This window comes from Xiphias gladius, chromosome 6 (genome assembly GCF_016859285.1).
Source record: "Xiphias gladius isolate SHS-SW01 ecotype Sanya breed wild chromosome 6, ASM1685928v1, whole genome shotgun sequence".
Classification (NCBI taxonomy): Eukaryota; Metazoa; Chordata; class Actinopteri; order Istiophoriformes; family Xiphiidae; genus Xiphias; species Xiphias gladius.
The window spans coordinates 9207863-9223110 of record NC_053405.1 but is presented as its reverse complement, the minus strand read 5'-3'; the positions used below and the strand labels follow the sequence as shown (position 1 = coordinate 9223110).

The 15248-nt window shown below is 41.1% G+C and overlaps 2 protein-coding genes across 2 annotated transcripts in view; one reads left to right on the top strand and one right to left on the bottom strand.

Annotated features, from left to right (window-relative positions):
• Positions 1 to 4554: 4554 nt before the first annotated feature.
• On the top strand, positions 4555 to 10826 carry arpc5b (actin related protein 2/3 complex, subunit 5B). Its single transcript, XM_040129011.1, has 4 exons — positions 4555 to 4834; positions 6571 to 6643; positions 7070 to 7246; positions 8167 to 10826. Exons 1-4 carry the CDS (start codon positions 4695 to 4697, stop codon positions 8227 to 8229), a joined length of 453 nt encoding a protein of 150 aa, XP_039984945.1. The 5' UTR covers positions 4555 to 4694; the 3' UTR covers positions 8230 to 10826.
• Positions 10827 to 12809: 1983 nt separating this feature from the next.
• hmcn1 (hemicentin 1) overlaps positions 12810 to 15248 on the bottom strand; it is an 85956-nt gene continuing 83517 nt past the window's right edge. Inside the window, exons 105-107 of the mRNA XM_040128896.1 lie at positions 15113 to 15232; positions 14851 to 14977; positions 12810 to 14185 (exon numbers count right to left, since the gene is read on the bottom strand). Of these exons, the coding sequence (XP_039984830.1) occupies positions 13819 to 14185; positions 14851 to 14977; positions 15113 to 15232 (614 nt within the window). The 3' untranslated portion in view covers positions 12810 to 13818. The remainder of the gene's footprint in view (positions 14186 to 14850; positions 14978 to 15112; positions 15233 to 15248) is intronic.

The following is a 15248-nucleotide window of genomic DNA, read 5'->3' as shown; positions in this document are numbered from 1 at the left end:
TATATAATTAACTTCAACCTAAGGCAGAATCTACTAAAGAGATGTGAAATGTGTGGGTTTTTTTTTTTTTTTTTTTTTCCTGGCTGTCTTGCTAACATATCACTGTATCGTTTGCATGGGATTTATTTTTCCTTCAGTGATATTATCTTATAACATCTGCAAATGAGTACCTTCAAAAAATTGTTTGTAAAGGGTTGGTTCACCAGAATTACAGTGGCATGAAAATGTTTGGACACTGGTCAAAATTTCCTTTTATTGTGAATAGTTAAGTGAGTAGAATATGAACTGACCTCCAAAAGGCATAAACTTAAAGATGAAACATTATTTTCAACATTTTAAGAACGATTAGGGTATTTTTTTGTCCCAACAATCAGCAGCCATTGACTCCTCTAAGCAGCTGCCTAGCACTCTTAAAATTAAAATAACTGATGCCCACAAGGCAGGACAAGGCTATAAGAAGATTGCAAAGCGCCTTCAGGTAGCGATTTCCTCAGTTCGTAATGTTGTTAAGAAATGGCAGTTAACAGGGATGGGGGAGGTCAGGTTGAGGTCTGGAAGGCCAAGAAAACTCTATGAGAGAACTGCTCGAAGGATTGCTGGACTGCAAAAGATCTTCGAGAAGATTTAGCAGACTCTGGTTTGGTGGTGCACTGTTCTACTGTCCAGCGACACCTGTGCAAATATGACCTTCACGGAAGAGTCATCCGAAGAAAAGCTTTCCTGCGTCTTCACCGCAAAATTCAGTGCCAGACGTTCGCAAAGGAACATCTAAACAAGCCTGATGCATTTTGCAAACAAGTCCTGTTGACTGATGAAGTCAAAATAGACCTTTTTGGTCTCAATGAGCAGAGGTATGTTTGGAGAAAAAAGTCTGCAGAATGTCATGAAAAGCACCTCCCTCCAACCGTTAAGCACGGGGTGGGGGGGTGGATGGCTCATATAAATGGGCTGGGCTTGTGTTGCAGGCAGTGGCACGGAGATAATTTCACTGGTAGAGGGAAGCATGGATTCAATGAATTACTAGCTAATTCTGGGAGTGAGCATCATACCAAATGTTAAAAAGTTTTTCCATTGGTCATGGAAAATCGGAAACCTGCGGATAGACCTCAAAAGAGCAGTGCGTGCAAGGCGGCCCAAGAATCTCACAGAACTAGATGCCTTTTGCAGGCGAAAATGGGCGAAAATCTTCCAAACAAGAACTGAAAGACTCTTAGCTGCCACAAAAAGTGTTTACAAGTTGTGATACTACCAAAGGGGGTGTTACTAAGAACTGACCATGCAGGGTGCCCAGATTTTGTTTTCGGGCCCTTTTCCTTTTTTTGTTATTTTGAAGCCGTAAAAGATGGAAATAAAGAAGTAATCTTGCTTAAAATATTTTAAAAGATGTGAAATTAAACCAGGTCGTCTTTTACTTGCTTAACTATTCAGAGTAATAGAAATTTTGACCAGGGGAGCCCAAACTATTTCATGCCACTCTATAAGAAACACATATTTCCTCACTTACTCCTTTGTGACATTGTCAGTTTGGCGCATATTGAGATTATTTTAACTTTGACACACATGAAACAAATTTAAATGAAATGCTTTTGAATGCCATGCTATCATTTTGCACATCAAGCTCAGTTTACTGGTACTGAGGAGTACTACGCAACCTTTGAATAAAAAAGTTGTATAATGTCTTCCGTGGCTCTAGAGGGAGCTTTCTGACATCCTAGAAGATAACGCTGATGGTGGCATGGAATATAAAAGACGCCGGTGTTTACCAGGGAGGCAAGGTCTAACAAAAAGATATAACTGGTTGCATTATGGGAAGTTTAGCATCCGGCATTTTTTGAGCTTCTCCCACACTAGCACACTAAACGTCAGACTTTCTCTGCCTCTGTTGATGCTCATTGATCTGTGTTTTGTGAGCCCTCTCAACTTCATGAAAGTGCAGTATTAAATCACTGGAGGACTCCTTTAGCACTCCTGACTGAATCTGAGGCCAGCAAGAGCAAATTATGAACACAATCGCTAAAAATTAAAATAAATTAAAGTTGTTATAGCATAAAATGCACCTTCTAATTTATGTATTTTTAAAAAAAATCCCAAATTACTCCAGTGGTGTCTAGTTGTGCAGTGTTTTTTCTTTTTTTTTAAATATAAGTTGCTGATATTTCTGCAGCCAGCGTAATACGCTGGAACTGACTGGAATTTTGTTTGGCTGTTTCGAGTCTCAGTGTCCACAGCACAGCAGGAGGGGAAATGGTCTCCATATTGAAATTTTCCAGGGCTTGTTAATTTGCACATTCACGTGAGGGTCATGTATGTGCCTGCATCCTTGCCTTTTGAAGTGCTGAGTCATTCACATAGCGCAGATGGGTTGGGGCTCTCCACAAAGCCCACAATGAGGACACTCATGACCAATGCACGCAACACTCTGTGTGTGTTTGTGTATGTGTGTGCGCGTGTCTTTGCCTGTGTGTGTGCGCGCGTGTGTGTTTGGGGATCGGAAGGAAGAGAGAGAGTGAAGGAAAAGAAAAAATGTATGTATGTTTTTATGCATCAGTGTCTTATGTGTGTCTATAGGAGAGCAGTTTGTAGGCGGTGAGTGTGAATGTGAGGGTTTTACGGAGAGGTTGAAAAACAGTCATCTGTTTAACAACCAAACAATGTCACTATTCTTATGTCTTAAATAAACATGTCCAGTGCAGGGAGCAACACTTTCATACAGACCTTCCGGTGTGTGCGTGCGTGTGTGTGTGTGTTTGTATCAGGATGGGAGGTCCGCAGTGGGAAATACATCGACCGGTGTTTCCCCCTGAAATGAAAGTAGGCTGAAGGTCAGCAGCCTAGAGAGGGCAAATAAGGGTATTAAAAATATCACTTCTAACGCAAAAGGCATCCATGAGAAATGGCTGTCTTCTATTTTCTTGACTGCCAAGGAAAGGCACCTGTGTTATGGACTAGTTTATATTGATCAGGAGCCCTATTGCGTGCATGTTACCCATAGCAACATAGTAGCACTCCCTGCCAGAATTAAACATGAGCTCATATTGGTTTTGGCCCAGAAAAGATTGGAAGGTGCCAAGACTTTCACCTCATTGTCTTGCAGTAAGACAAGCCAGTATGCATTTTGTGTTTGTGTCAAGTTGTCTGTCTGATTCAAACAGAGGCGAGCGTGCGAAATAGCACCATGGAAAGTGTGTCTTACGTGTAGCTTCATGTGACGCAGGAAAACCCTGACATCATGGAGCTAACGTGGAGGCCTGTGGGATCCCCGCAGACCACCCATTACAGCCCCAGTTAAATAAATACTTGCACCAGAGCAGTGAAATGGTCAGTAGACAGTGTGACTCAACACACACACACACACACACACACACACACACACACACACACACACACACACACACACACACACACACACACACACACACACACACACACACACACACTGGTAATGCTTGTGTTAGGATTCCATCGGATAAAACCCAGACTTCATCAGTGGAGCATTTGTATCTGGGGCCTATCAGACTAGATGCCCATGCAATCATAGGGGCTGAATTATATGGACATTATGCAGGAGTATAAAACCCTTGACCCTACGCGCATGTGTGGGTGTGCATTGTTTAATGTGTAAGAATAACTTTGAATCAAGCCACATTTGACAATATATACAGTCATTCGTAGAGTCATGCTTTCTAAATGCCACTTTTCTTCAATGTGAAATCAATTTGTCTACGTTGAGTACGTAAACTGTGTGTTTGAGTTGTGCTTGTCCATGTTTTACACTGTTTTTTTTTTTTTTTCTTCTTGCACACAGGTCTCTCTTTAAAAAGAGATCTAGATCTCAGCGTGACCGTGTGTTAAATTAAAACATTAAGAGTTTTTCTCTGTCCAGTCAACAATATGGCAGATACAGTTACCTGGTTGTAGCCTTTGCTGCTTAAAAGTGGATATTCTGTAAATGAATGGTGTGTAAAAATTGCTTTGAAACTTGAAAGAGGCTATAGGCTATGTTGATTATTATTAGAATGGTTTAGGGTCATAGCCTTTAACATCCTTTTGCTGAAGCTTGATTAAGAACACAATGATAAATTTATACCTTATATGATTACACACGTTACACATGATTTTTTTCATGTTTTTTTACGAATGACCAATACTTGTATTAAATATTAAGGAGCAAATTAAAATTAGGCTGTTTTAGGCATAAAAGGGACATGATATCATTTTTCACACAGGCTACCTGGCGGCTAGGCCACCAGGTTCTGAAACAACATTAAGATCATGATTTGTAGGAGATTAAGTTTTCAAATAAATATAATTGGAGAGTTAAATGCGTTTTTTAAACATAGAAAAATTTACAGAATCTTTGATCAGTAAAAGACACCTTGCTTGAGTGGGGTTGACTTGAGATGATGAGTGTAAAACAGCTGCTGTCACTGACAGTGGACTTATTTATTAGGATTGGTCTTCCCCTAGCGGCCAAAGCGGGAAATGCAGGCGGCGACGTGCGGTTGCAGATGTTACCCGCTAGGCGGCGATAGCGCGCACACAGGCACCCCCGACGACACAGGAGGAAGGGGAGGAAGTCAGGGAGCTGCCTGTGCTGCGCCGTGACAGCCGCGTCAACGGAGAGCACCGCAAAGTGTATCTACAGAAAAGGCCGTTTTTCGGTTTAGGGTGAGACCCCCAAAAGCGCCACCGGCATGTCGAAGAACACCGTGTCCGCCCGCTTCAGGCGAGTGGACGTGGACGAGTACGACGAGAACAAATTTGTGGACGAGGACGACGGGGGAGAAAACCAGCTGGGTCCCGACGAGGTGGAGGTGGACTCCCTCATCAGGCAATATCCTTTACATGGTTACCTAGTCTGCCGGTTAACATGCACGATCTGCCGCAGAAAACAGCCGCGGTTTACGAGTATGTGCGTTTTCACGGCGACGGTTCTGCCCGCATAGTTTTGCCTGCGTGAATGGGATTTTTGCAACTAGGCCAATCACTGTCCAGACTTGCCTGGCAGTCACATTCCAGGGATCCCTGCTCCCAGGGACAACAGGCTGTCGATTTACAGTTTATTGACTGCAAACTAGCAAACGCTTGTTTTTAGTTCAAGGGCACCATTTAACATCACCCAGCCCTTTATGATCCGCGGGGCTTTTTGAAGTACTCTCGCAACCCCTTTTGTGTGTCTGTGAGACGCGGTTCGCGGAGGCACCCGGTTACAATCGGGGTGCAAGCGTCTCCTGAGGGGTCTGTGGTCTGTGTTGCCGTGTTGCTGTGAAGGACTCCAGCCAGCTCAGGCTCCGGTTTCAGTCTTATGGGCCTTATAAGGCATGGAAGTGCTGCACTTCCTCGTTGAACAAGACGGTGACCTCCCACCTCGGCGCAGGAGAATTAAGGGAGAGATGCACACTTTTTTAAATTCAAGTCTGGCAGTTACAATACTCAAAATATGATCACAAAAAAAAAAAAATAAATAACCTGACTTGCCCTCATGTACAATCCTCTATGGATTTGGAAATTTCCAAGATAATTTAAAAGATACATTCATTAATATTAATTTACAGTAATATTATACTGGTTTATTCTGGCTGTGAAGAGAACGGATCCATTCCTTTTTCAATACTAGGGCCTTGGACTGTGGGGGGAAAAAAAAAATGCAGTTTAAAGTTCAGTTAAAACGACTAAGAAGCCTCAGCAGGATGAGTTAGATAAATCGAGAGGGTATCTTTCAAAGTCACAGTGTTTTTTTTTTAGTATGGAATTTGCTCTATGTGCTACTGACCCACCACTAGTTCAGTAAAGCAACGGTGTAAAGAGGGAATTTTGTCCAAAAATGACTCCAACTGTGGAAGCTTCTTACCTGATTTGTCTAACTCAAGGGTACTGAGTCCTCATATTAGATACTTCTGAACTTCTAGCGTGCATTTTTGCCAGAACAAGGACTGTGGATTTTGTCCCCCATTCGATTTAAATTCAAGTTGAACTTTCAGTGTATACATGGAGATGTTAATATTGTTTCAAGACAGACTTGAAAAAAAAGCTGAACCTTTCGTTTAAGGTGGCCATTCGTATGCTTGTATAAAAGCAAGGGAATGTTATGTATGTTGCACATTTTATCACAAGTAAAGTCAGTGTGCTTTACGCTTAACTGTATGTGCAAATACCCATCCTGCCACATAACCCGCGCAGACATGCACAGAAACACACCTACAGTGAAACTATTCTTAAACCTGACGAAATGAAACACTTTCAGTTTGCTTTTGAAAGTGGAGACAGTTGTGACAGATTTCGGGCCATTGGGAAGTATTTTTTATTTTTTTTTCCCCAGAGAACGGAACCAAAGTAACAAAAAGCACCTTCATCAAACCTTGATTCTGATTTTAAAGTTTAAAAAAAAAAAAAACCCCAAAAAAAGTTTTAGTCAGAAGCTATAAGTCATTAACACACAGATTTGTGATTGCTTGACACTGGCCCGTATGTATCATATTGGACTTGTAGCCAATATTGTGTTTTGTTTTGTTTTTTTCCGGTGGGCCCCTGCTTTGCTACTTTGCTTCCTTAACCCCCCCTCCCCTGCACAGGAAATCTCATGGAGGCTTTACATGCAGTTCTGAAGAACCCACCAATCAACACAAAGAACCAGAATGTCAAGGTGGGTTAGGATTTGTTGGCTTTTGGACTCTGGAGTGATGAAATTCCTCATGACATTTGGTGCTTCAGTTCCTTACTTGAACAATTTGAAAAGTGTTTTCTTTGAAGCGGAAATTAGCGACATTGATTTGTCCTCTAAATTGTCGTCTGCAGTTGTAGACCCGTGGTCATTTTAAATATTTGATGGTGTGAATGCATCATTTTGATGCGCAGTTTACATCTTAGGCCACTGATGAAAACCACCGTGCTAATCTGACTAAAATGCCATTTTGTTTAATTTATTGATACATTACGTTTACATTATTGATACACTCATTATTTGGATCATTGGGGGAAAAAAGTCTGGAGTTCTCTGGAACCAGGCCAGTGATCAACCGAACTGTGGTAGCAACGCTGGTTTTCGGATGTCTTCCCCTCTTTCTGCCAGGAGCGCGCCGAGGCTTTGGTGCTGAAAGTGCTCAGCGCCTTTAAGAGCAGTGACATTGAGAAAGGGGTGCAGTCTCTTGATAAGAACGGCGTGGACCTGCTGATGAAATACATATACAAAGGCTTCGAGCGGCCGTCAGAAAACAGCAGTGCCGTCCTCCTGCAGTGGCATGAAAAGGTAAATACTTACACTTCACTGTCTGATAGAATCATAAAGTGACAGGGGAACTTTTTACTAAAAGCCCTCCTAGTCGAATGATAGAATTTTATTGATGCGCTGTTACCCAGGCTCACAGTAACTCAGTGTCAGTGCTCTCTTTTTCCCAAATTTAACATCTGTAATTTCAGTGCGTGGAACCTCTTAGGATCATGATTATGCACAGTAACACTAGGTTGCGACTTCATTTACTCACCGTTGTTCTTTTTAGGCCTGAGAAGTTTGTGATTATATTCTTCCAAACAGTTCATGAAATTGTGTCATTATAATGCATCAGCCTCAGTTGAATTTTTACCGTATCCAGTCCTGGTGGCAGACGTGTTCAGCTTGACCAAATCAAAGATTTTTATGATGAGACCGACAAAGGAAATGTGTTTAACGTTGACCGGTGACCGATCTGCTCAATAAGGTTAGTATGGGCTCTGATACAAATCGGACCGGTGCATCCCTTATTGGTTTTGGGCAAATAGATACAACTGGCTTAACCATACAACCGGTAGAGAACATCACCTCCAGGTTGGTCCAAGTCTACGGTCTGAAGAAACAGGGCCTTTTTTTGTACAGTTAGACTGTGAAGAAATTGTCAGGACTGTTAAGTACCGCAGTTCAAACGTTAAGTCTTCAGTGTTGTTGTCTCTCAGATGAAGCTTTAGGAATAATTTGACCATCACACGTCAAAAAAAAAAGTATCGGCATGGTCTTTTCTGAGAGGAGTTGTCAGGGGTTTGTTATTTAAGGCCACGCAGGGACTTTGAAGGCAGTTGTGAGACAAAATGTGGCCACTAAATGCCACATCTCCGAACACAGGACCAGACATGATCCGAGACTCCGTTTCAGTACCAGAACATAGCCTGCTCACATTTTTCTTCCCGTGTCTCCAGGCTCTGGCAGCTGGGGGAGTGGGCAGCATCGTCAGGGTACTAACGGCGCGGAAGACGGTCTAAAAGAGGAACGGAGGATCAGTCCGCTCCACATCGCTGACAGATACAGGGGGGGAGCACTTTACTGTACTGTTCATGTAATATAACAGATGGCATAGGGGCTAAAAGGAAAAGCAGATTTTTAACCCAATGTGATCCTACCGTGTTCAAGGCTGTACTTAAAAAAAACAAAAAACAAGAACAAAACAAACATAAAATGTGGGTCACATATGTTTAAAAATGGGTTTTCTCGTTTGTGCCTATGCATGATCACAGCCTACTAAATCGTATTCCTCCCAGGGTGCTACAGATAACTTCTCACCGCATTTATCTGTGCTGCTTCCCTGATCTGTTTACCCCCCCCTTCTCTCCATGTCGCTCCTGTACAATATGTGCTCATTCTATACACCAGTGGTTCCCAACCGAAGAGTTGCAGTGTAAATCCGAGGGGTCGCAAAACGATGAACAAGTTAGGAAGACAGACAGAACAAATTCCTGCTACACAAAATCATATATATATTTTTGGAGGTTTTCCTCGAATCTTTACTTATTTGTGAATTACTGGATCATTTTTTTTTTTACCTCCCCAGGCCTCGAAAATAATTGAGATAGAACAAGGAAAAAAATCTTCTCTTTGTTCGTGCTCATCCAAACCAGTAGACAAACACGCATGTAAGAAGGAGTCACAAGTAAGACCCCCTTTGTTTTAAGGGGTCACAAGCCAAAACGGTTGAGAACCACTGGTTTTACACAGCACCTGCACACTCATATGAACAAACACGTGTGCTCAAACACGGGCATGGCTTCTAGCAATCTGTTCTCCACCGACTTCCACGCAAACACACGGAAGGTTTCAGCTTTGTCTCGCTCAGGAAAGCTCTCTTTCTGTTTGTTTTCCAGCGTTCTCTCGTGTTTTCTCCGCAGTAGAAACTTCCCGATGGAAACAAAAGCCTGACTTCTCCGTCAGTAAATCCTCTCGTTGCCTCTCGCTGTAACACTCGAGCAGCGGGAGTCTCCTGAAAAGCACAGTCAGAGATGGAGGGTGGTGGATATGCCGGCGGGGGCTGGCTGGTGTCACCCATCCATCCAACCATCTTTTCACGCAGACTGCTGACCCAGTTAAGGATTATTGCCCACGATGCATCTCCACCGCCACTCTCATTAATCCCACTTTACTGTTTCTCACATCCTGTTTCCGTCTGACTTTCTGATGCAGCCTCTGCTACTGTACAGGGCATTATGTGGCTCTGCTGGCACTGTTCATTGGAGCTGCATTTTTCTGTACTTTCAGGAAAATGACATCAACCTGAGAATACTTTCTAGGAGTTTTTTATTTTTACTTTGGTATTTAACAGAAAAGATAATCTAGGATTATACATTTTCCTCTTTGTTATTTGTTTTATAGTAATGGTGGTTTTTTTTTTTGCCTCAAAGCCAAACCCCTACTCAATCAAAATTAAAGGCTTAGCGGTTTGACAAAATCGGCATGCTTGCTTCACAGGAGAGATGAAGATGATATAATTTATGTTTTGGTCTCTTGCATGGTCCCGATTTCTTCTTAAGCATTTCATACCTGTCTTTTGTACATGTTTTGTGTCTCTTCTGGACAAAATCTGTGATTTTTGTAATGAATTTGTTGTAATTCATGCTGATTTTTACAACAGATCCTCCATACACAGTATTGTCTCGCAGTAGAAATCGTACTGTTACGGCCTCACATACTTTTAATACCCAGACATTTTATATAATTTAGGAGGAAAACTGGAAAGTTTTATCTGCCTTATGAGGTGGATTATGCCTGTTGCCAAATGATTTATTTTGCTTTCATGGAAATAATGTACTTAACATTGATGATTTAGTTACCCTTGTATATTAGAAGAATTTCTAAAAACAAAGTTGTGGATTAATGACCATGTAAAGTACATGTGAACGTACAAGCAAAGAGTGTTACAATTCAAAAAGTTGCTTTTTTTTGAAAAATAAGCAACCTTAAGTACATAGTGACGAGGGGATAAGGGATAAGGACATAATGTTTTGTTTCTCCTCGTTTCCAGTCCAACACTGAGTGAAGGCTACTCATGGATTTTCTCAGTGGATGTTACTTTTTTTTTTTTTACAAAACACAGAGGCATCGTCAGCATTGTGTTTCACTCACGAGTTAACGCCAGTTGCTATTCAGGCATGGGTTGTCATGTTTGAATACTGTCATCAGTGATGATGCGCCCAGACGCGAGATACCTTTTCAAATGCAGTAACGGCTCGTTTTACATGAGAACAAGAGGGAGATCTTCATGTCTGCTTCATGTTTTTCTAGTCACAGATGCTCCTCTAGCCGAGGGCGGGAAGACGAGGAAACATACCAAACTGATGTACAAACTGCCTTACTCGAATAGTCCTTTTTTATGTTTGTGCTTTTTTGACAAAAAAAAATAAAGGTATGAATGCTGATCATAACTTTGTCGTGACGTTTGATGGTGCTTTACATGAACGCGGACTTAGTGGAGTGAATACAAGTCAGGGCCTGTATTTATCGCTCCTTAAACTGCTAAAAGTGAAATGTTAGAATAAAGTGAAAGGTAAAAGTGACAATCCTTCACTTTTACTACTTGCAAACTTTGGAAAAAAAAAAAAGAGTATATCCTAGATGGCTGCAGTACAGAGACAGAGGTGAGAACACGCCTTCAGATACATGTTTTGGAGCAGTGATAATAATACATTGTGTATATATAAGGTAAATGTATAATTCAAGATCGGGTAGTTTTAGCTTGTTATTAGCATGGGATTGGAAGATTCGATAGGCTGTTGTTACACCACTCTTCCTTTTTTTTGTGTGCATTTATCAGGGGTGCTAACAAGAATTAGGCTTTTATTAATTTTGTTTGCCAGCACTTTTCATGCATCTTCATTGTCTGAAATATTAATGTGATACTAAATTCTCCTTAATATTTCTCTGGTGCGCTTCATCTACCAGCAGCAGATTCTTCCCTGCTCCAGTTTTAATTCATGCTTTCTGTTTCCATTTTAGCCAATTTCCTATTATTTCATCCTTATTTGGATATTTATAATTTATAAATGGATTGTTGTTCATTTAAGAAGTTGTCACCTTTCCCAAATAAAATTAATGCTTGAAAATTACAATTTGATATTTTCCATTGCATTTTTTTTTAAAGAAGGGACACTACGGCCGACAGGCTAAATCCTTGTCTTTGATCACCTCAGAGCACACATGATGCCTTTAGCTTTACACTTTGTTGTAAGTAGCTTGAATCATCAAAGAAATTTCTCACTTCTAAGTCGGATCTTTGGGTCATTCTTAAGTGTGATTAGAAGTTTGATAAAGTCCAGATGTGACCTGCTTAATAAGGATCAGGGCTGTTTTATGTCGTAGTGCTGCACACATACATTACACTTCATTTTGGTGTATATTCATTTATTACATTTTTATTACAAAATGGATAGATTAAGTACAGTATGGCAACACATTATGAGAAAAAAAAAACAATCATATGTACAAGTCATAAAAATAAAATACATCTTGGTATCAACTATTGCATGGAGCATTATGGCACACATGATGTAATCGGTGTAATGATTGACAGGGTTTCTATCCGATGCACTTGTATGTAATGATAAGCCGCTACCTGAGGATGTAGAATACGTGACAGTCAACTCTTCCATCGCCGCAACGAGCACCATATCTGACCAGTCACAACCCCACTTTGGTGACTGATTTTACGAGGGCCAAACAAAGGTGGGAACTGCCCATTTTTCATGTTCAAGCACTTCCCAATAAGTTAGTTATAGGTAGATGTAAATGGGTCTTTTCCATGCGAACTCACCCAGACCACAGACCTTTTCCCATTTCATGTGATGGATTTTCTCAAAAAAAAAAAAAAAATCATGTAAAAACTTCTATTAAATTCATGGAACGCTGCAAAATCCTGAAGCCCTACTCCGAAGTTTTAAAGTTTGGCCCTCGGAGCTCCATTTCATCACTTCTGCGATTCTTCGTACGTGTATTTTAAGCCTCCCCAGTTTCTTATTTTTCACTGGATTGGGTTGAAATTTGTACTGAACACCCAAGAAACCCTAAGGATAATTTATTGTTTTCGTGTAAATAGTTGTTGCTGAGTGTTTTACAGTAATCAAATAAAAATATTCAAAAATTAATATTTAAACTGGTTTTCATTTTCTTGCAACCAAATATTGATTCTGTGTATTATTAATATAGTTCTATCACATCTAGAAGTTATTTGGTCCTGCATATAGAGTTGAGTGCCAAAGATCTTGAAAAGCCATTTTTTAAGATTATTGTAATTTCATTGAAATTTTTTTTGTGGGAAAATGCTAATATTCATTGCATATATATAAAAAGATGCTTTATTACACCATCATTTAATAATTCTTTTTAAAATAGCTAATTTTTAGTACTTTTCAGAGACGGGTTTGCGTAGATTATTGCAGAGTGAACTGCAACATACCCAGAGGTATGCAGAAGAGTGCAATCATTAATTCATTGCATCATTGATGTGATAGTGAGATCATGGAGCCCTGCCCTACTGGATAAAACCTAGAAGGAGAAGCCAACTCTCAAGGTTGTGGATGGTCCGACTTGACAGATGATGCCACTGTTTATTTGTCTACCACGTTACAAGTGTAAGAAATGAACATTTACAGAAACTTATTAAATGATGGTATAATATAACATCTTTTTATATATCTGCAATGAATATTAGCGCTTTCCCATAAAAAAAGTCTTTCCTTCTTGGGAAAAGGTACAGTCCGAATAGCTTAAAAAGTGGGTTTTCAGCTCCGAAGCTATATTTAGCAAGATCTGTGGCTATCAACCTTATATGCAAGACCAAATAACTTCTAGATGTGATAGAACTATGGTAAAACTACACAGAATCAACATTTGGTTGCAAGAAAAATGGAAAAGTAGTGGAAATATTGATTTCAAATAAACACACAGAGAATTGCAGAAATGATGAAATTTAGCTCTGAGGGCCAAACTTTTAAAATTCATAACTAAAATAAAAGTGTTTGGAGTAGAGCTGGAGGATTTTACAAGGTCCCCTGAATTTAATAGACGTTTTCAAATGCATTTTTTCAAGACAGTCCATGACAAGAACTGGAAGGTCCTTGGTGATTTGGTATGGAATGACCCAAATATGAGACTAGCAAAGATTTAAGTAGGGTTGAAGCCTACTTTCTGAGCCTGTGGTGGACGTTTTGGCTTTCTGAAGCAAAATCTCCATGATCTTATAAATAAATCTGAACGGGACAAAATAGCAAATATTTGAAAAACAGTCCTGAAAGACTGAAGTGAGGTTTGCAGGGATTAGAGCCAATAAATAGCCAGTTTCATCCAAGCCTCCCGTTAACCTCCAGTGGCTTGTTTTATATTCTACTTCCTTATGTCTTCTGGGCTGTATGCACTCGCTGGCCTCTCTCACACACTCAGAATAAGTCTTTTTGCAGTCCGTTTACTGATGTGGCTACTTTTCCCACAACCACACCCACTCACTCCCACCACGCCGCTCTCTCAGTGGTGCTGCATGCGAAGGACGCGGTTCACCGCCGCACCTTTGCCTCGCGTCATTTAAAGTGCTCTCAGTAGGGGTAGGCAGAGACGGCGATGTAGACGATGAAGGTCGTCTGGTACTCAATGCCTCCGTCTTCGTTGTAGGACAGGGCTCGGACCTTCATTCGGTATGTGTGGGGTTCTCGTAGCGCCCGCGTGGTGAACAGCACTCCCTTCAGGTTCTCGTCTCGCAGGGCAAAGGGTAACGTGACGTCCTCGTCCACCACCAAGAAGGTGGTTCGGGGGTGCATCACTCCGTCCTGTGTGTAGGCCACCAGCCTGATGAGGTCCTGATTGGCTGCGATGCCAAAGGGGAGAGACAGCAGCTTGTACTCCAGGGCATAAGGGCTCAGCGTACACTCCAGGTCATTTGGGGGGCAGTTCTTCAGGCAGAACCTACACAACAAAGGGAATTTTAGTTGAATATGGTGTGGAGAAAGCAGAAAACGAACTACTTCCACATGTACGAGATTCACTTTTGACCAAATTAAACAAACCAAAAGTTCCATTTACATGTTTGCTATGATTTAATGATTAAAAGTGTCAGTTCAACTAAATTTCCCTCAAAAAAAAACCAAAAACCTTTATTTGTTAACATTTTAAGATGGAGTTGGCTGAATTAAGTTTTACTCGCAGCGTTGAATATATGACATTTTTTAAAAATTCAGCAACAATGTGTTTTTGTAGGAACAATCTCTCAGTTACTGCAGGTAAACCACAGGCCTGGATGTGAATTATTTTTCACTGGAACTATTTCCTGCAGAGAGAACAGTCCCAATGAACACAATTCTCCATTCCGCTGGGGAAGTGGCAAAAGTCTCAGCACCATCTATCTTAAAACTTCGGCACAAAAAAAACCTAAACTATCTGCATGATACGGTACCACAATGGCTACGAGAAAAACACTGTTTTTTTGGGTTTGATTTGACGAACTAATATAAACGATCCAAAAATACCAACTGATCCATAAATGTAAATACCCACGACTATATATTTTGTGGTCCTCTCATTAATGGGTTAATCCTTATTTAATGGCAAACGTATTTCTGTGGAGGTTTTACCCTGTGGCCGGATCCCTCTGGTAGTTTGGTGGACAGGGTGTGTCGATACACTGGTAACTCCCTCTCATGTTGAAGCACATTCGGTTCGCCCCACACTGGATGTTCTGCTCCAGGCACTCGTCTATATCTGCAGATACGGCAAACAGCTTGTCACAAAGAGGCACCAATGAACACAATGAACAATGAACACAGGTGACACTTCACAAAGAGTCCCCTAATGACCCGATGACGATAGATCCGCGGAGCAGGTAGCAGTTCTCACCTTGACAGGTTTTGCCATTGGTCATGAGGCGGTAACCAGCAGGGCAGAGACACCTGTGGCTCCCTGGTGTGTTCATACACTCATGCTGACAGGCATCCCTCACCTCACACTCATTGATGTCTGTTGGTGTCACACA